Source organism: Salarias fasciatus, chromosome 19, assembly GCF_902148845.1.
Source record: "Salarias fasciatus chromosome 19, fSalaFa1.1, whole genome shotgun sequence".
In the NCBI taxonomy this organism is placed as follows: Eukaryota; Metazoa; Chordata; class Actinopteri; order Blenniiformes; family Blenniidae; genus Salarias; species Salarias fasciatus.
In genome coordinates, this window is record NC_043763.1 from 10,027,807 (window position 1) to 10,047,834 (window position 20,028).

At 42.2% G+C, this 20,028-nt stretch overlaps 1 protein-coding gene across 1 annotated transcript; it reads right to left on the reverse strand.

Annotated features, from left to right (window-relative positions):
* Positions 1-9,601: 9,601 nt before the first annotated feature.
* On the reverse strand, positions 9,602-18,719 carry LOC115406836 (B2 bradykinin receptor-like). The gene is made up of 2 exons (XM_030117072.1): positions 18,640-18,719; positions 9,602-12,770 (listed from the first exon to the last, which is right to left on the reverse strand). Exons 1-2 carry the CDS (start codon positions 18,657-18,659, stop codon positions 11,753-11,755), a joined length of 1,038 nt encoding a protein of 345 aa, XP_029972932.1. The 5' UTR covers positions 18,660-18,719; the 3' UTR covers positions 9,602-11,752.
* Positions 18,720-20,028: the final 1,309 nt, after the last annotated feature.

The window sequence follows — 20,028 nt, forward strand, 5'->3', positions numbered from 1 at the left end:
TAATTAAAAAAGGCAATTGCCACGTCATTTTATTAAAAAACAACAATAAAACCCCGAATCTTATCTTTTATGAATAGGCGTGGTCGATGTGGAACAAAACTTATTTTTTTCAGGCGGAACTAAACTTGTAGCACGTGTTTCATTTACTCCGACAAAGCGTGCAGTACAACAACAATACAGCGGGAGACACATATCGAAACTTAAAGACTTTTTCACTAAACAAAATAGTTCGGAGGAGAAAGGGTTAGAGCCCTATAGAGCCCAAATGTCATAGTCGCTGTCAAGGTGCGGATCCTGACTGTCATCATTCGGGCGCTGTCCGTGGGACTGTTTGACTCCTCATTACTCATTGACACACAGTGCAGGGTTTTATAATCAGTTTTTTGTAAACAGTCCACTCAGCTTGTCACATAACTTTGAAGATAGAACAAATGTTTCGAGGGCCAAATTATTTGTTTTTAATCACTTTGTCACGTAGAGCAACAAAGTTTACATTGATTGAAAATACACCCCCACTTAATAACAGGAATAGATTTTTTTTTTTTTTTTACATGCTTGCTTTGCAGGTGAGTAGACTATGTATATGTCCTGAACTGTGGGTATATCTTTGAATAAATTCCCCTACCACTCTATTGAAATTTAATCCGCACGAAATTTGACAGGCGAGGGAGGGGCCCTTTGAACAAGTATCCGTAAGCGGGTGCGTCCGAGCTCCCAACGAGTTCCTCCAATGGGATGGGAGCTGGGCGGAGCTACGCAGAGCCTTGGGGAGATGCTACATTCGTGCTACATGCTAGTTTTCCAAGATCGCCAACCCTAGCTTTAAGCTCAATAAATTCAGATAATACTTGACCGGGAAATCAAACACTTGTCCGGTAAACTGAAAACCTTCCGGTCATGTTGTCCGGTGCCATTTTTTTTTATAGCGGAAACCCTGCTATAGTTAAATGTGACAAAGATGAAAGAGGTGTTAAACCTGAGGAGAAACACAGTGTCTGTGTCCCTGATTTCCACCCAGGAGACCTCAGTGGACTTTCTGGACAAATACAAATATCTGAGGAAGAGACAAACATTAAACTGAACTGGTTAAGGAACACTAAAGCCGTTTACATGACGAGCCAAAGCCGTCTCTGTTTTGGCTCTGTTTTTTTAGGTGGCTGATGTCCTCCACACTATGCAGAAGGTGTTTTACAAGCCTGTGGCAGTGATTGTAATCCTTTTGCTAAGTTTGGCCAACCCATGACCAACTGACTGAACACACTCATCAGTAACACCAGTGACATGGTGGGGCTGGAGATGGACTCTGTTCATGTGCTGTCTGGAAGGAGAATCTGGTTCAAACTGAGCGCCATCCTGAAAAGAGTCACCACTTAGCCCTGTATACATTAATACGGAATGATACTTCATCTGTATTTTTTCCTGTCAATATTTTAACTTCTATTTATTCTGTTTTGAGCAACATTACAAAGAATTTCCCTCTGGGATTATTTATTGATTATTAACTAATGTGCTATTCCTTGAAATAAATTAAATGTGAATGGATAAATGTATTTCTAGTCTATTGTATTTCATTTTAGAACTGTAGTGTGTGCAGAAAGCTGCACCTCTGAGCCCAAACATTTTTTTCTCAGAAAGTTTTTCCTCTCCATTTATTGAACCAGACTTAAAAGTTGCATTTGTTGGATTTGCTGCATTTTTTTTCTTTTCAGAAAACTTTCAACAAATATCAAGTTGGTCAGTCATCACCTAGACCTGATCACTTGCTATTCAGACCATTTCCAAAAATTTGAATAACATGTAAAAATTTGTTTTTTCCATGATTCCATTCCAAAAGTTAAACTTTCATAGATTTTCGATTGAGGGCCCACAATTTACAGTTTAAAGCTCGGGTCGGCGATCTTGGAAAACTAGCATTTAACACTGTCCCCCCTCTGAGGCTGTGTGAGAAACTTCTCACCCTTGGACTGACGCCATCCCTGTGCGGCTGGGTGTTGGACTTCCTCTCTGACAGGTCGCAGTCTGTCAGGGTCGGGGGCCGGACATCCAGCATCATTCAGGTCAGTATGGGATGCCCCCAGGGTTGTGTGCTGAGTCCAATGCTCTACTCCCTTTTCACCTATGACTCTGGGGTCACTCGGAAAAACACCAGCATTGTTAAGTTTGCAGATGACACCACGGTCATGGGACTGATTACCGGGGGATTGGAGGACGACTACAGGGCAGAGGTGAACAGTCTGGTGGCGTGGAGTCAGAAAAACAACCTCTCCTTGAACATAAAGAAAACCAGGGAGATGATTATTGACCCGAGGAGGAGGAGGGTCCAGCACTCTCCCATTACCATCGGGGAGGCTGAGGTGGAGAGGGTGGATACATTTAAATTCTTGGGGACTCACATCAGTAATGACTTGACCTGGACACACAACATAACACAAATAACTAAACGGGCTCACAAGCGTCTGTACTTCCTTAGGAGGCTGAGGAAATTTGGAATGTCTCCTAAGATCCTCAGCAACTTCTATAGAGGAGCAGTTGAGAGTGTGCTCACCAGTGCCATCACTGTTTGGTATGGAAATTGTACTCTGCAGGACAGGAAGTCACTCCAGCGTGTGATAAAAAGTGCACAGCAAATCTCTGGAGCGATCTTCCCGTCCCTGCAGGACATTTACAATGGTAGGGTCATCAGGAGGGCCCACAACATCATAAAGGACAATACACACCCACAGCACTCACTTTTTGAGCTCCTTCCCTCAGGAAGGCACTTCGGGAATATGAAATCTCGAACCACCCAATTCGCCAACAGTTTCTTTCCACAAGCTATTCGTCTCCTGAACAAGTGTTAAATCTTTATAACACATTATACATTATGCTGCTAAATATGAAAGTTTCTTTTTATTATTTCGTTTTTGCATTGTGTTGTGTATAGATTTTATTGTTTTGTATACAACTGCATATAAACTTTTTGTTTGGATTGCATGCAGATTGTCCTTCTTTAAAAATTCTTGCACAGTTTTTTTTCTTTCTTTTTGCTCTTCCTTTTATATATCTTAAGTTATTGTTACTTCTCTTTTATGCTGCCGGGAAGCATGCGATCAAAGAATTTCACTGCATGGCATTAAGCCTATGTGTTTTTTACTGTGTATGTGACAAACTCTTGAATCTTGAATGTAGCACGAATGTAGCATCTCCCCAAGGCTCCGCCTAGCTCCCACCCCATTGGAGGAGCTCTCGTTGGGACCAAACTGGACGGAAGCGCCGCGTGCGTGGAGTTTGTGATCGCCTCCAGTGTTATGAACCTTTGTAACTGCCCACACAAAGGCGCATAGGAGCGCAGCGCGCACGCTCCGCTTCGTTCTATTTTTCACGCGAGCCGCGAGGGCCGACAGCACCTTGGCAACGCGCGTGCACTGAACCAGGGTCAGTGCACGCCATTGAAATGTAGGCGCAGGGGGCTGGTAGAATGGCGAAGGGATTTGATTGGTTTCTTAAGAGCGGTCCGCGCCTTCCGATTGGTCGGAGTTTTTACTGTCCTGTGGCCGCTACAGTTGTCAGATTTTTTCCGCACCTTTTTCCGTACACATAATGCATTGACTTCTTCAAGGGGGCAAGGAGCATTTCACTCAGTATGATAAAAAGTGCTTTTGGACAACATCGTCTACCCTAGCTTTAAGTATTTATTTGTTTATTTCTACATAATTTAAAAAACAAACAAACCAAGAAAAAATATTACCTCACCTCAAAATCATCAAAACATCGTATTTTCAAAAGGATACGTCAATCTCTTTGCCTTAATCACTGCCTCGATACACTGTGGCATTAAAACGATCAGTCTATGGCATTGTCTGGGAGTTATAGAAGCCCAGATTTCCTTTATTTTTACTGTCAGCTCTTCTTGTTCTGTCAGCCTAGACCATGACTGGCGGGTGGGGTTAATTCTCTTCCGCATTGGTGGGAGCGATCGTTTCCACACCCGTGCATTCCAGGCGCATTCCAAACACAACAGATAGACGATTATTTTCAATAAACTGGTTTCTTCAACACTGCCCGCCTGGAATGCGCAGGTGGGGAAATGAGCGCCCCCGCCAATGCGGAAGTGAACTAACCCCGCCCGCCAGTCACGGTCCAGACGAACAAAACAAGCGCCCCTCGCCACCGGCCGCCACTGGATGACAGATTTCTCACAAAGCCTTCCAAGATCAGCAAGATGGCGGCGTCCACAATGAAAGAAGTTCATAAATGTCAGTATTTTGTCAATTAATAAAGTTTTAAAATGTAAGAAAAAAATTCTTCTTCAGCAAACAATTGTCGCATCTATCTACGTCATCGGCAGCGGCGACTACTGATGACGTACGCGATTGTCGGAGGGGTGTACCAATTCAGAGGGATTTACTTTCAGCCCTACCCCTTAGCACTCCATTTCATAGGGGCAGGGCTAAGGGGTAGGGCCAAGGGGGAGGGCCAGAAAGAGAAATGGGACTGGGCCTAAGTTCCAGCAGGGGCTGAAAAAGGATGTGAGAGCCTGGTCAGATACGTGCGTAGCCTGCCAGCGCGCTAAAGTGCACTGACACACAATGACTTCCCCGGGGTGTTTCTCTGTTCCTGAGAGACGTTTTGATTATGTGAACATGGACTCGATGGGTCCCCTGCGTCAGTTGCATGGTTTCACGCACCTCTTCACCGTGGCGAACAGAACCACAACGCTGGCCCGAGGCCGTCCCCTTCACGTCCACATCTGCAGCTGACGTAGCTCGACCTTTTCTCTGACCGCAGTTCGCAGTAGGGCTGGCCGGTATGGCAAAAATTTCATATCACGGTTGATACAACGTGTGCTTCACTTTGAGGGCTCTCGTCGGCAGCCATTCTCGGCTCAAAATACACGCTGTTGTTGGTTGTGCAGCAGTGAAATGGGTCTCCGCTGAAACACTTTACCACCACGCACGTTCCGGACGTTGTTTGGGCTATTGACCGGTATTGCGGTATATAAAAAATTCATATCATAACGAAAATAAAGACCGATTTTCGGTACGAACCGGTATACCGCACAGGCCTAGTTCGCAGTTCAAGTCCAACCTCTGGAATACCGTGGCAGAGAGTTTAGGGGTCAAACTCCATCATACCACAGCGTACCACCTCCAGGCCAACGGCCTCTGCAAGAGGTTTCATCGCTCCCTCAAAGCCGCCCTCCCAGCTGCGCTAACTGACAGTAACTGGGTCAACAAACTCCCATGGGTCATGCTGGGCCTCAGAATGGCTCCCAAAGAAGACCTCCAGTCCTCCTCGGCTGAGTTAGTGTACGGTCAGCCACTGCGGGTCTCCAGGGATTTCCTGCCTCACACTGCTGCCCCCTGGTCAGTGTCTGTTCAGCATGCCTCACTACAGGATAACGCCCGAGCTTTCGCCCCGGTGCCCACGAATCAACATGGCACACCTGTGTCCAGAGTGCCAGCAGACCGTTACTCAGCACGTCATATGTTTATTCACCATGACACACATTGCGGTCCCCTACAGCCCCCCTACGACGGCCCCTTTCGGTGGAGCATGTTCAACCTGCACACTTGAACTTAAACCTTCCATTCGAGTTGGCGCAGCCCCCAAAAAGAGAAATATACAGTGAAAAAAAAACTTATTGAGGGAACCTAAAATCAACTGAACAGTAATTGGATGCCTGGCTGTCAGTCAAGGTAATGGCCAGGTTTGTGTGTTTGTGATTGGTTGGGGGGGGCAGGCTTTGTGTCTGCCATAGTTTTGATTGGTTGAAGGAAGAGGGAAGGGTGGCTTGTAACCCTTGAAAATCGCCATCTCCAGGGCAGTGGGTTAAGTGTCTTGTGTCCGTCTTTCATTCATATTTGCTTTTTGCTTCATGTCACCCTTTGCATGACTGCACTTGTGTAATTTATCCTGTATGTGGCGTTTATGACTAAAATTCTTACTTATAGTGGTATATTTTCCATGTTTATTATGTGATGCCTTTCCACTTAATTTGACAGTAATATTTGTAATTCGTTTCCATTCTTGACCACACACACACACACACACACACACACACACACACACACACACAGTCACCTGTATACCAAATTTGGAATGAAGTTTTGGCGGGAATCCCACTCTCCGTGCCCTTCTCTCTGACCGGAGCTCCGTCAAATGAATCTATCAAATCAGCAAGTCACCCAGAGTGTCTCACTCTATCACAATTACTATTACCAGTAGTTTTAGTGATAGAAGTTGAAGTAGTAACAATAAGAACATCCAACCCCCAGATACATCCACATCTGCCTTCTAAACCGACCCTCCTTTTTAGATTTCAGATATTTTTCTATATCTGAAGTTCAGACATACCACAAGTTAAATGAATAGATGTGCTTGAATTAAATCCTGCATATTTTTTTAACCATCAGATGCTTTTTTATGAGTTTTAAGGTTATTTCTTTATGCCACATGTGCATAATGTCATTCCCAGACAGTCATAAATTATAAAACATTGGCTCAGCACTAGATGTCCTTTGCAAGTGTAAAATAAGGGGAGAGCAAAGAAAAACAGGCATACCTTGTCGGCAAGACAGTCATTGTTGCAGATGTGAAAAGCCAAAATATCTGGTTCCAGCTCCAGTCTGCTGTGCGGCTCTTGTTGTTTGACTTTCACATGCTGACTCCACAGAGAAAAAGAGAGAAATATCTAATGCCACCACCTATTTTTGTCTTTGCCCCTCCTCCCTTTAATATTTCTTTTCCCAACAGAGAGTCCCTTTGAAGCACATAGTGTTTGACTTTTAGCATAAACTGTGTTTTTTGAAAGTTTCCTCTGCAATCAGACCATTAAATACATGGTTAACCCCTGATGTGTGTGAATCCAAGTCGTTTTCAAACATACAGGTACACTGTGAGGCAGGATTCTTACGACACAGTCTGGCTATATATGGAGTTAGATTAGAGTCAAATCCTGTCATGCCTAAGGAGGCACTCCTTAAATACTTGGTAACAGAAAATTTCAATCCCACAATGAAGTTCTCAGGATGGATTAAAAAACGGCTTCTCAATCTCCAAAGTAAAAAGTATTTTGAAAAACAGGGTTTGTAAAGTTTCACTGAATCTAGAGACAGGTTCCAAACGGGGCATGGGAAAAACCAAAGTAATGTACTGGCAGAGACTAAATAAACTTTTATCAGAAAGAACTGATATTGTGGTGCTTCCCAAACCTATTTTTCAAGGTCAAATTAAACTATATTACCCCCAGGAGCAATTTGTGGTGCAGTAAACACTAAAATGATGAGAGCTCAGAGACACATCAGAAACTACGCTCTCAATGTCATGTTGACAGGACAAAAATGGAAGAATTTTTGAGAAGACTTTTTCCTCCTAAACATGAAACAGATTAATGGATTTGCAGAGGAAGTGACAGATAAAACAATTAGGACAGCCATTGTCCATCTTAAATCAAGAAAGGTCCCAGGCCCAGACAGGTTTTCTTCATATTTACCACCGGGAAGGGCAGGGTTAATGCAGCACAGATGGAAACAGGGGCTGTGTTCTCCGTTAAACTGGCCATTGTCCCATTGGGACTGTTCTATGGTTAGACCCTGTTCTAATCCTGTTCCAATTACAATTTGAACAGGGTTTGTTTGTACGTATGTCCTCAAAAGTCGACAGATTCTTGGTCTTGCTGCTTTTTGCGTGGCACCTGGCATCAAACAGCACGGAAGTGTTCTGGGAGGAGTGAGCTGTATGAGGTCTGTTAACTGACTTTTAGCATTCAAGAGGAATTTATTCTCTGTGTGAAGCGGATCCATTCAGGTGTTTAAATGGCACATTTATAATCCGCTTTACCTTAGAAACCAATTATAAAGAGGAATTTTGGGCCCATGTAAACGTGCCTTAATTGAAATTTAAATTAAAAATCGAATTGGATTGTGGCCTTAAAAATCAAAATTACCTGGCTTGAGAGTCACGACACCTCCAAGTAAATATCTTAATGACCTTTCAAGCTTGTCACTGCTTGATGAGTTTTTTAAACTGGGAAATAACTGAACCAAACCGGATGCCAAGGCCTTTTTGTTTCTCTCATAAGACTATAAAAACAGAAAAAAACACATCGTCAGGTGGGTAAAAAGTGGAATAGAATCAGAATAAAAACATTTTTAGTTGCAATTAAGTAAAATTTCATTATATGACCACTCTGCCTCCTCTTGTGTGTCTTTTCAGCTTGTATCTACATTTGGATACAAAATAAATTGCATTGGTGTAACTTTTTTGAGCCATTGTTCTTCTGAAAATTGTATTTACACAATACGTCATCAGAAAACATGATGAAACTATTTTTCTAGAGGAAATATGGCAGTACTGTGAGCAAGTCCATCAAGTGATATTTCTCACCTCCCTCTGTCCTCTGTCTCTTTTTACTTCTTAAAGATTTCCATGTTTGAGGAAATGTGTTGCTGCTGTGCAGGTCATCGTCTGTGGTGTCACTAAAGTCACTAAATGCAAATAGTTTGTTACTGCACTTAAGTATATTTTTTTAACGAATCAGTACTTCACTTGAGTAAAAAATATGACGGCTGCTCTAAGAAGTGACTGAGAAAGAGATGTTCACCTCCAAAACATGAAAGTTACTATGTGGTGGACAGTGTTTACAAAGAATCTGCGTTTGGTGTTACGAAGGGAAGAGTTCAAGAAACCACAAGATAGTTTGTGGTAGCCAAACGTTCATATCATCTTCAATATGTACTCTTCCTGTCTGTGAAGCTGAATTCACAAAGTGTTGGGTTGTTTACCTACTAATGGGAACGTGACACAGGTTGGTTTAACCCAACTGATGATGTGTTGTCATACTGAAGATGAACAGCACATTTGTAGACTTTAAGGGAGGAAGGGGGAGAGGGAGAATAAAGTGAAGGGGAATGATGAATGGAGGGAGAAATAAGCTCATTAAAGCCTTTGAGAGAAAAGAAATATATCTGCAATTTATTTATGTGTGTACTTTTCCTTTTGATAGTTAAGTAAATTTCATATTAGGTACTTTAGGACTTTTACTGAAATCGTTATTTGAAAGGTGGCTTTCACTTTTACCAAAAAAAATTTCAAGCAAAATATCTGTACTTTTACTCAAATATGACTTTCAAATCCTTTATTCAACACTGGTCATGGGTAACTTTTTTTTATTGTTGTGGTGAGTGCAAAGATTGTGGAAATACCAGTCAGTCACAATCTGTCATTTATATATTTTAATATTTGCCTCATCTCTGTTCCTCTGTCTCTTATTTTTTCAGATCCCATCATTGTTCAGTGTTTGTTCAGGAGTTTCCTCTCAGTAAGTACTGCACAGCGTAGCCGATGCAACTATTTTCCCCACGTTTTTACAGCTAGCAGAACTTTGATCATAAAATTGAGTGCATTAAGTGTCATTCTTTCCCATCTTTATTTTCCTTTCTCATTTCACCTTTTAAAGGTCACATTTTTAGAAATATTTTGTGATGCTGGGAAGTTTATTAAAGTGGTAAATGAATTATTTCTTTACCAAGCAGCCTTTTTGTTTCTGCCCAGTACTTAAAAAATGAGACAGGGGAGATGGTGTAGGTTTAAGTTTATTAGACAAATACAGATACACTAACAAGAGCGTGCACAAGCTCTGTCACAAGACAGTTTGTTAGCATCCATAGGCTTCATCTTTCCATCAATACCTGGTGGATCAGTCACGGCTCAAAATGCCGTCCCATTTTTATCCCAGTCCAGTCCTGTATATGAACGGTGTAAAGGTTACAACAAGTATTAATAATCCATTTTTGGAGCTGAGTATAAACCAGTGGAGATTATATATATCTAATGTGAGACAGTAAAATAAATGTTTGCTATTTTAAGTTGCAAGTAGAACAATGAATCTTCTACAGATGATCTTGCTTTCCATAATCCATCACTGCATCTTTCCTCCATTGCATTATTTAGCCTCAAGTTGAGCTCAGTCTCCAGTAAAGTCCTCAGCGGAAAAACAGTGTGGTGGAGAAAAAAGGAAAAAAAAAGGAAGTGCTCTGAGTGACTGGAAACATGCCTTGATGAAGAAAATGTGTCCCATGAGTTTCCAAGTGAGGGCGATGTTGGCCCCTGATTGTGAAACATGTCTGCATCTCACACAGTCCTGAAGCTTGTAGTGCCCCCTAATGGCAAAGTAGGATACAGCACTACACTGAATTGATGCTGAGTGCAGCAGGGAGACCTGGATAGAAATGAATAGAGATGGACCAGAGACCAGAGCCAATGTTTAATATGTTTCTTATAATATTGTTTAAAGGCAATCTGTCGGCGCCAGGAAAAATCAGAACACATTTCATCGAACATTCTACTATGATGGAGAAAAAAAAAAAGAATAACTAGAAGTCTAATGTGTGTAAAACTGACAACAACACAGATGGAGATCCACAGAAATGCACAAATAGACATGTGCGATATCTCACAAAATGATTCATTAAGACTGACCTAACTGAAACACAGATTTTACATTCAGGTTTTTTGTACATTAATGCCACTGTGATTGTGCCCATTAAACCTGTAACATGAAACTCAACATCAGTGCAGTATAAATATGCAGCATCATCATAACAGGAAGCATGTGGAAAAGGGTCTATCAGTCCACGTTTTATTCAGTCAGTTTTTGTGTCTTGTGCCTCAGTTACCGCTTGATGATGACGTCTCCTGCTGTTCCCAAGTCGACTTATTGTCTTCTGAGGCGTGGCGTCCTAATCTTCTTGTACAGCTGGCCCCCAGGTCTTTGAGGTTCTGGGGTACAGGGGTACGAGCCTCGACATGGAGACTCAGCAGTTCTCAGAGATTTTCTATGGCACTCCCAGTTTCCAGCAGCATTTCCCTAATGATTTCATCCCGATGAGCCGAGGGCCGGGCCATTGTCCTTCTTAAAGATGAACTTAACATAAGGCCCATGGGTCAGAGCCAGTATGGAAGAGGCTCCAAATAAAAAATAAAAATGAAAAAAATTCCAAAGAAACCATCCACTTTGGACAGTTTTGTTGGGAGCTGAGATATCAGTGATGCTGCCTTGATGCCCAGCTACCAAATATAAAAGGAGAATGTAACAGAAGAACTCTATCTGTAATTACACAGTGTTTTGCACCAGAAGATATTAAAATTGTCTGCATGTTCAAATTGTAGTAATTTTCACAGTAATTGTTTTGTTTTGTGACTTTTTAACATTTGAACAACAAAGAAAACTTTACATTTTCAGGTTATCATGCCACTAGTTTTCCTGTTCAGCAGACTCAAGATGATACTGGACTGAATTTGGCCACTGAACTAAAATGGGTTTGACATCGCTGGATTACACACACTTGTTCACATCTCTACACCAGCATCACCAAACCCTCGTCTAGTGACTACAGTGGCTGATGAATAGTGCTCTCTTCTTTTTGACAACATTTTGTTTGAAGCCCTGCTTCGACGAGGTACTGTTGATCAAATGTAAAGTGTGGTCGTGGTCTCATGGTGTAAAAAATATGAACGGCATGATGAGAAACACTGTTTCAATGCCAATTCTAATTGAAGTAGGAAATTTGTTGGTCCATGAATCATACAGTATTAAAACAGTCAATAATTTGACAAGTGCATTCAAAAGTTCAGAGACAGAAAGGAAACACTGTGACAGATCGTGAAATTTCAGCCAAAAGCTCACTGTCCCTAACTTTTCGTGAGTTAGTTGTTCATCATTGCCGCGGTACTCAACAGCGACAAATCCTAAACATTTGATCAGATCTGATCAGTCTGGAGTAACTCTTGTGGTATCACTTCTTGATTGGCATTGAGAAATGAGACTAAAGCTCACTGGGTATTTATTGTCACACCGAAGTGTGAAAAGTTCCTTAGCTTTCTTCTGGAATTTTTTGCCTACAATGACATAGAGAATAGGGTTCAATACACTATTAAAGAAGGCTAAATAGGTGAACATGTTTATGCAGATGCTCAGGTTGATGACAAACCGACATCCTTCCACTTTATAAAGTTTGACAAGCATGGTTATTATATTAACGACGTGGTATGGCACCCAGCAAATCAAAAATGCCAGAAGGACGGATAGGACCAGTGTGGTGGCCTTCTGCTCCTGTGCCTGAGAGTTTGAGTTCATTTTCGTTGATAACCTGTTCCTCAAAGCCTTCAGGATTTTTACAGTGAAGTATAAAATGAAGCCAGTGGGGATGATGAAGGTGAAAATGATCATTATTCCACTGTAAAGAAGAGAATGTGGGATGTTTAACACACATATACTTGTCTGGTGGTAATGTTCCACTTCCCTATAGATGATCGTAGGACAGGTGAAAACCAGGGCCAGACTCCAGACCACAAAACACACAAGCTTTGCGGTACGCGGCCTACGCAGACTTTGATGAGAAAGCGGGTGCACCAGCGCCAGGTAACGGTCGATGCTGATCATGACAAGGAAGTAGATACTACTGAAAGCATTCATCACGATGGCAGCATGGAAAACTTTGCACAGGTGATCACTGAATTGCCATTTGTATTGATTTGCTATAATCTTTGCCCAGAAGGACAAGAAGGCGGTCAGGAGGAGGTCTGCAGCAGCCAGGTTGCACAGGTATATCTCAGGCACGGTGCAGGCCTTCTTGTGGAGCCAGAAAACCAGCAGCACAAACACATTCATGATTATTCCCAGCACACTGATGACCATGACATGCACTTGAAACACAGTGAAAATCATGGGGTCATTGTAATAACAGGAAGAGTTATTTGTTGTCTCACTGCTGAAGTTCCCAGGATCGCTGCAGAGAAAATAGAGAAAAGGTGAATCAGACAATCAACACTTTTTTAACAAACAAGATATTTGTAGTACTCATAAAAAAGTGAAACAGAATTTTAGCTTAATGATGTCTTTTTTCTTTTAATCAATCCAGATATGTCTTGTCGAGTTAAAATATTCTTTGTGTGTCAGGAAGAGTGATTAATATTTAGGACCCACTCAGGGAACCGTCCTCTCTCCCTTTTTCCTCACAACACGGTTTGATGGTGATTATTGTGGTGCTGTTGGAGTAACTATGTCTATGTAATTGAATGATCTGTTTCTTTCTTTTCTTTATAAAGAAATATATAGAAATAAATATTTCCTATAAATCAAAAGCAAACTTCAGCTATTGTGCTGAGACCTGTCCGCTCCAGAAGTTCTTTGATCAATCTGCAGTAGTAGGGGTGTATCAGCAGGGGTGTGAGACCACATACAGGGCAACAGGTGATAACTGTGTCACTTGGTGTGAGCAGACATATCTATAGTTCAATGTGACAAAGACGAAAGAGGTGTTGAACCTGAGGAGAAACAGGGTGTCCGTGTACCCGATTTCCATACAGAAAGTCTCAGTGAACTTTGTGGTACAAATACAAATATCTGAGGAAGAGACAAACATTAAACTGAACTGGTTTAGGAACACTAAAGCCCTTTGCATAACGAGCCAAAGCCGGCTCTGTTTTTTTAGGTGGCTGATGTCCTCCACACTATGCAGGTGTTTTACAAGCCTGTGGCAGTGATTGTCATCCTTTTGCTAAGTTTGGCCAACCCATGACCAACTGACTGAACACACTCATCAGTAACACCAGTGACATGGTGGGGCTGGAGATGGACTCTGTTCATGTGCTGTCTGGAAGGAGAATCTGGTTCAAACTGAGCGCCATCCTGAAAAGTGTCTCCACTTAGCCCTGTATACATTAATGGAATGATACTTGATCTGTATGTTTTCCTGTCAATATTTTAACTTCTATTTATTCTGTTTTGAGCAACATTACAAAGAATTTCCCTCTGGGATTAATTATTGATTATTAACTATTCATTCATTCATTCATTCATTCATTTTCTACCGCTTCTAACTTTCGGGGTCGCGGGTGGCTGGAGCCGATCCCAGCTGCTGTGGGCGAAGGCGGGGTAGACCCTGGACAGGTCGGCAGTTTGTCGCAGGGCTGTCATATACGAGGGCGTACCCAAAAGTTCCCGGAATTCGACTGTAACTTTTTATTTCTGACATTTCAAAATAAAACATCACCGTCACCTTCAAAATAATCTCCATCCGCATTAATGCAGCGCTCCAGCCGTGTCTCCCACTTCACCAATGTGTCGTGACACCCGTGCGTAATTGTACCATTTTGGGCCGGCTGCGATTTTTCTGTCACCTCCTCCACATCTGCAAACCGCTGTCCCTTCAGCTCTTTCTTCAACTTGGGAAACAAGAAAAAGTCACTCTAGGCTACTGATTATTAACTATTCATTCATTCATTCATTCATTCATTCATTCTGGCGAATAAGGCGGATGGGAGAGGAGATTCATTTCATTCTTCGCCAGAAACTGCATGAAGCGCGGCGCTGTGTCCGCTGGCGCTCTGTGGTGGTGGATCAACCGGGCTCCTCTCTGCCACTACGCGGGCCGCTTCCTCCTCACATCCTCACGGAGCAGTCTGAGGACTTCGATGCAGTAGTCCTGATTTACAGTTTGACCTGGAGGGACAAACTTGCTGTGGACGATACCCTGGACAGCGGAAAAGCAGCTCAGCATTGTTTTCATGGCTGAGCGGACCTGACGCGCGGACATCTGGCCCTTTTTAAACCGCCCGAACCACTCATGGACCTGACTCTTCCCCAGAGCATCATCCTTGTAGGCTTGCAAGGTGAGTGTTTCCGCTGCTGTTTTTTCCCAGCAAAAAGCAGAATTTAATGCGCGCTGCTCTGGCTTCCAATGTCGCCATTTTGGAAAAAAATCACAGACCGCTGCTGCACTCTGTTACTATAAATAGCGCCTGACAGGCGTCAGTGTAACTCTGGGAGCTCAGCTTTTTCACAGATATGCACAAGGCCAGAAGTCGAAACTCCTTATTATTAGTATTTCATGACCTAATTCCGGTTTCTTTTGGGTACCCCCCAGACATACAACCATTCACTCACACATTCATACCTAGGGACAATTTAGGGTGACTCAATTAACCTGACATGCATGTTTTTGGACCGTGGGAGGAAGCTGGAGTACCCACGCACACATGGGGAGAACATGCGAATTCCACGCAGAAAGGCCCTGAGCCCCGGCCGGTATTTGAACCCAGGACCTTCTTGCTGTGAGGCACAAGCGCTAACCACTGCACCACCATGTGGCCCATCGATTATTAACTAATGCATTAGTATTCCTTGAAATAAATTAAATGTGAATGGATAAATGTCTTTCTAGTCGATTGGATTTACTTGTATTTACTGCACACTTGCAGTGTGTGCAGAAAGCTGCACCTCTGAGCCCGAACATTTTTTCTCAGAAAGTTTTTCCTCTCCATTTATTAAACCAGACGTTTGCTCGGACAGACCAGCCAAGGAGAAGTACTCTGTAAGTGCTGCCTACCGAACCCATACAGGCCATTGGCCGACACTCACAAATCCACTCTCCGCCCTGCTAAGAGCACATTCAAACACAGAAAGCTGCAAAAGCAGTTTGAAAAACTCGTAAATAGCGATCAGTAAGCTGTTTCATGTGACCATGTGACTGTCTGTTCCTTCCCTGGACATGCTTCAGTTCTGCACACAGACCTTGGAGGGATCCGAATGGAAAATGAAGGTGGATGTTTCAAGTTTCTCAGAAACAACATACATTTATTGGGCATTTCCCATTTCCCAAATCCACCAAAAACCATTCAGTTCAGCCTCACAACAGAATGGCAGAATCACACTCTCTGCCTTTCTTTCTCCTGCCAGTCAGACTGTTAGACCAAAATCAACCAATCAGGACTGGCCGGACTGTACCAAAAACCAAGGGGTGGCTATAATACCATAAATTATTCTTCATTAAATTTTAAGAGAAGAACTTGGTATGAATGAAGGCAAAATGATCATATTGTTTCAAATATGTACAATATATACATTCACCCACCACCGGTTACCGAAAATGTAGCTAGATAGGTTATACAAACAGTTCCCCCCTTTCTACATATTGTGGAATGTCTCCTCTACCTTCAGACAGGTAAAGCTCTGCTCCTGCAGCAGCACGCCCTCTGCAGAGAACAGTCAGACCCGGGGCACAAGGAGGAAGTGATTGCAGTGAGTCTTTGCTGCAGTTTTTCACAAATCCTAATATCATGTGGGGTTCAAATGACACAGGGAGTCGTGGGCACTGCATTACTTGCCCAGGTGAATTCATGTGGTCACCTGTGGTGAGGAAGCATATGATGAAAAAGCATAAGCAGATGTGTGCTCCAGCCCCACCCACACCTGCAAGGGCAACTCAGACCCAACACAATCTCCCAGTGTTCAAACATTTAGCCGTCAGTCCTTCTCCATCCCATTTGGCTTCTTTATTTATTTAATACTTTTTTTTTCAGCTGTTGGTGATGGGTTCAACTTTTTTTTTGTTTTAATTTAACAAAGATTTCTAAGTGTGTGCAGGTGGGCAAATGAGTCCCAGAATCAAATGAGCAGGGTGAGGACGGACCGTGTGGGAAGGTTTCCGTCCTGATGCGCAGCCGGGGAGACTTATTTTACTAATTTTAATATGTTCTTGATTATTATTGACGGTTAATAATACAACCGTTTTGTGTGTGTTGGTGTGTGTGTGTGTGTGTTTATCAGGGAAAGGACTGCACAGAGTGTGAGTGAGTGGTGTAGAAAGTTTTAAAAACATTTTAAAACCTGATTTGAGGCATTAATAAAGCAGAAATGAGGCATTAAAAGGTTTGCTGATTCTCTTGACTTAATATTTTGATTATTTATCTTAATTTCTAATACATTAGATAACAGAAAAACAACCTGTTGGTATGCTCCTGCGCAAAAACACTGCAAAATGTGTGACGGTCTGGCTGAGCGTTGCGGCCTTTGGAGGGGGTTTAAGAATGCTGGCTGTTCTAGTGTTTACAGACAGCGTTACACAGAGAGGGCTGCACTTCTAACCATTTTCGCCCATGACCTAAGCCGAAATCAAGGGAAAATAAAATAATAAGGAAACGAAAGAAACGACGAAAAGGAGGCCAACTGAAAAACAAATAAAGTAACCCAAAAACGTTCTGTAGCACTACGTTTTGACCGCTGTTGGTCTTCTCCAGACAATAAATAAATAAATAAATAAATAAATAGAATAAAATAAAGGAACTACAGTAAGTGTGTTGAGAGTCAGTTGTCTGTGACTCATAGCCTCAAACTTCAATTTTCAAATCACAAAGGTTGACACTCTTCTGGCAGAGCTGGCGGACTGTTCATGTTGGTGAAGGGATGTCGTGCATTACAGAGAAGGCATTCTGTTCTGCTGGGGTTCGGGGGTTCATATTCATATTTAATCAATAAGTAATCTGTATACACATGTGCATACAATAAAGTCGGTAAGTCTTTAGAGGTACAAGACAGATTCATTTAATATTTATGTGCATCTGAACCTGACTTGTGACACAAAGAAGCAGAAATAAGTTTAATTCCTCTCAGATGGTCTGGGATGTAGCAGAGCAGCCAGGAAATAAAATGTATTTCATCATGTTAATTTAGCAGTGAGCTTTGCTGCAGTGCAATCAAAAATGAGGAGAGGTTTTCATTTGATTGGTCAAATTGTGCTCAGCTGGGTTAAACCCACTTTCTCTCCTCCCTCTTGCGCCACCTGCGCCGGTGGGCGGGACGGAGGCGTGACTGCCCCTGCTCTGCACCCGTTCACGAAATTAGCAAAATGTTGTGGACACGCCTGCTCTGCACCCGTTCACGAAATTAGCAAAATGTTGTGGACACGCCCCGTTGACTTCTTGCGCCGAAAGCTCGCCACAGCCCGCCTAGACCGCGCATAGACCGGGCGCAGTTCACCAATTTAGAGCCCATAGAGTAATAAAAACGATATTCCCAAACCTTTCTTCCCTGGAACACCTGGTGTTGCCTCAATGAAAGTCTGTGGACTTGTGTCTCAGTTTCTATTTGCCAAACAATTGTAGTGTATTATAGTGAAGGCAAATGCAGTTGGACACATCCAGTCCAACCAACATACTAAAGCAGAAATCTTAAAAATGGACACGAAGACCACTTTCTTCATGTTTACTCTAAGCTCAAAATCTCAAAATTGCAGGTGTTCTCAAAAATTTGGAAAACTAAATATTTTTCAAATTGAAAATGATCAAATGTGTCCAGTTGGATTCAATAAATTCAATTTACAATTATTTAATTTTTTTTTTTTAAACATGCATGATGTGATGCAATAATGTACTAAAATCTGGCCTTCTTTTAGAATTATATTTTTTATCCTCATCACATGGTTCCTATTCCATTTCTTAAAAATGTCCAATTCATGGTTTTCATTCTGTATAAATCTAATTCTGAAAACCTGAACATGCACAGGGAGAACAGTCAAACTCCAGACATATCCCCACCTGCATTCTAAACTGTGCCTCCAGGTGATTCCAGATATTTTTGTGGATCTAAACTTCAAACATGCCACAAGTTAAATGAATAAAATCTACTTGAGTTAAATCTTGCACATTTGATAACCTATCTGATGTTTTTTTTTTCCCTGAGTTTTAAGGATTTTATTTCTTTACGCCAGGTGTGCATAATGTCATTCTCAGACAGTCATAAATCATAAAACACTGGCTTCGCACTAGATGTCCTTTGCAAATGTAAACTAAGGGGAGAGCAAAGAAAAACAGGCATACCTTGTCGGCAAGACAGTCATTGTTGCAGATGTAAAAAGCCAAAATATCTGGTTCCAGCTCCAGTCTGTGGTGTGGCTGTTGTTGTTTGACTCTCACTCGCCGACTCCACAGAGAAAAAGAGGGGAATATGTAATGTCACCGCCCCTTTTTCTCTTGGCTCCTCCTTCCTTTAGTATTTCTTTCCCAATAGAGCGTCCCTGTGAAGCATAGAGTGTTTGACTTTTGGCATAAACTGTGTTCATTGAAAGTTTCCTCTGCAATCAGACCATGAAATATGTAGTTAACCTCTGATGTGTGTGAATCCAAGTAGTTTTCATAGAAACAGGTACACTGTGAGGCAGAATTCTTACGCCACGGTCTGACTATATATGGAGAAGTGATTAGAATCAAATCCCGTCATGCCTAAGGAGGCACTCCTTAAATACTTGGTAACAGAAAATTTCAATCCCATGATGAAATTCTCAGGAAGGAGTCAAAAACGGTTTCCCAATTTCCAAAGTAAAAATTGTTTTGACATACAGGGTTTCTAAACTATGATCGAATCGAGAGACAGGTTCCAACAGGAGCTCAGGAAAAACACATGTAATGTGCTGGCAGAGACTAAATAAACTTTTATGAAAAGAAACTATAGAGTGGCGCTTCCCAAACCTGTTTTTCAAGGTCAAATTAAACTTTATTATCCCCAGGAGCAATTTGTGGTGCAGTAAGCATTAAATCTCAAAAAACCTTATACGATGTTATATATCAAACTGAAAGATTTATGACCCCCAATAAACCCCTCCCCTACTTCCGACCCTCGCCATTTGTCCACCATTTGTCCACCGTTTGTCCACACCCCCCCACCCCCCCCCACACTTCCTTCCTTCTAAGGTCTTTTGAAGTTTTTATGATGGGTCAGGTGTTGAGGAGATGACTAGGAGCAAGACAGACGGATAGAGGGGGGTGAATTTATATTGTACCTAGAGATGGTGGAGAAGCGTGTTATGAAGAGATTATATTACAAGCCGAGTCATCCTGGTAGTTTCGGCAGGGTAGAGCGGCTTCATAAAGCGGTTCAAGATGAGACGGGAAAGAAAGTTAGGGTGGAAGATGTGAAAGATTTTTTATCGTCTCAAGACACCTATACTCTGCATAAACCGGCGAGGGTACATTTTCCAAGGAACAGTTACAAGACCTCTCAAACAATTTCATGCAGACCTTTGCGATATGCGAGCATTAGCCGACGAAAATGATGGATATAGTTATTTACTCACGGTCATCGATGTTTTTACGAAATTTACGTATGTGCGAGCTTTGAGAAAGAAGACTGCGGTGGAGGTGGTGTCTGTCTTTGAATCCGTCTTTCGCGAGAGCCAGACGCCTGAAAAACTGCAGACTAATGCGGGAAGA

Bases quoted from the DNA above. Each gene is read 5' to 3' on its own strand.
- LOC115406836 (XM_030117072.1), bottom strand. From the start codon at position 18,659: ATGACTGTCTTGCCGACAAG. The intron at 12,771-18,639 runs GTATGCCTGTTT...TTTTCTCTGCAG, and splicing joins ATGACTGTCTTGCCGACAAG to CGATCCTGGGAACTTCAGCA.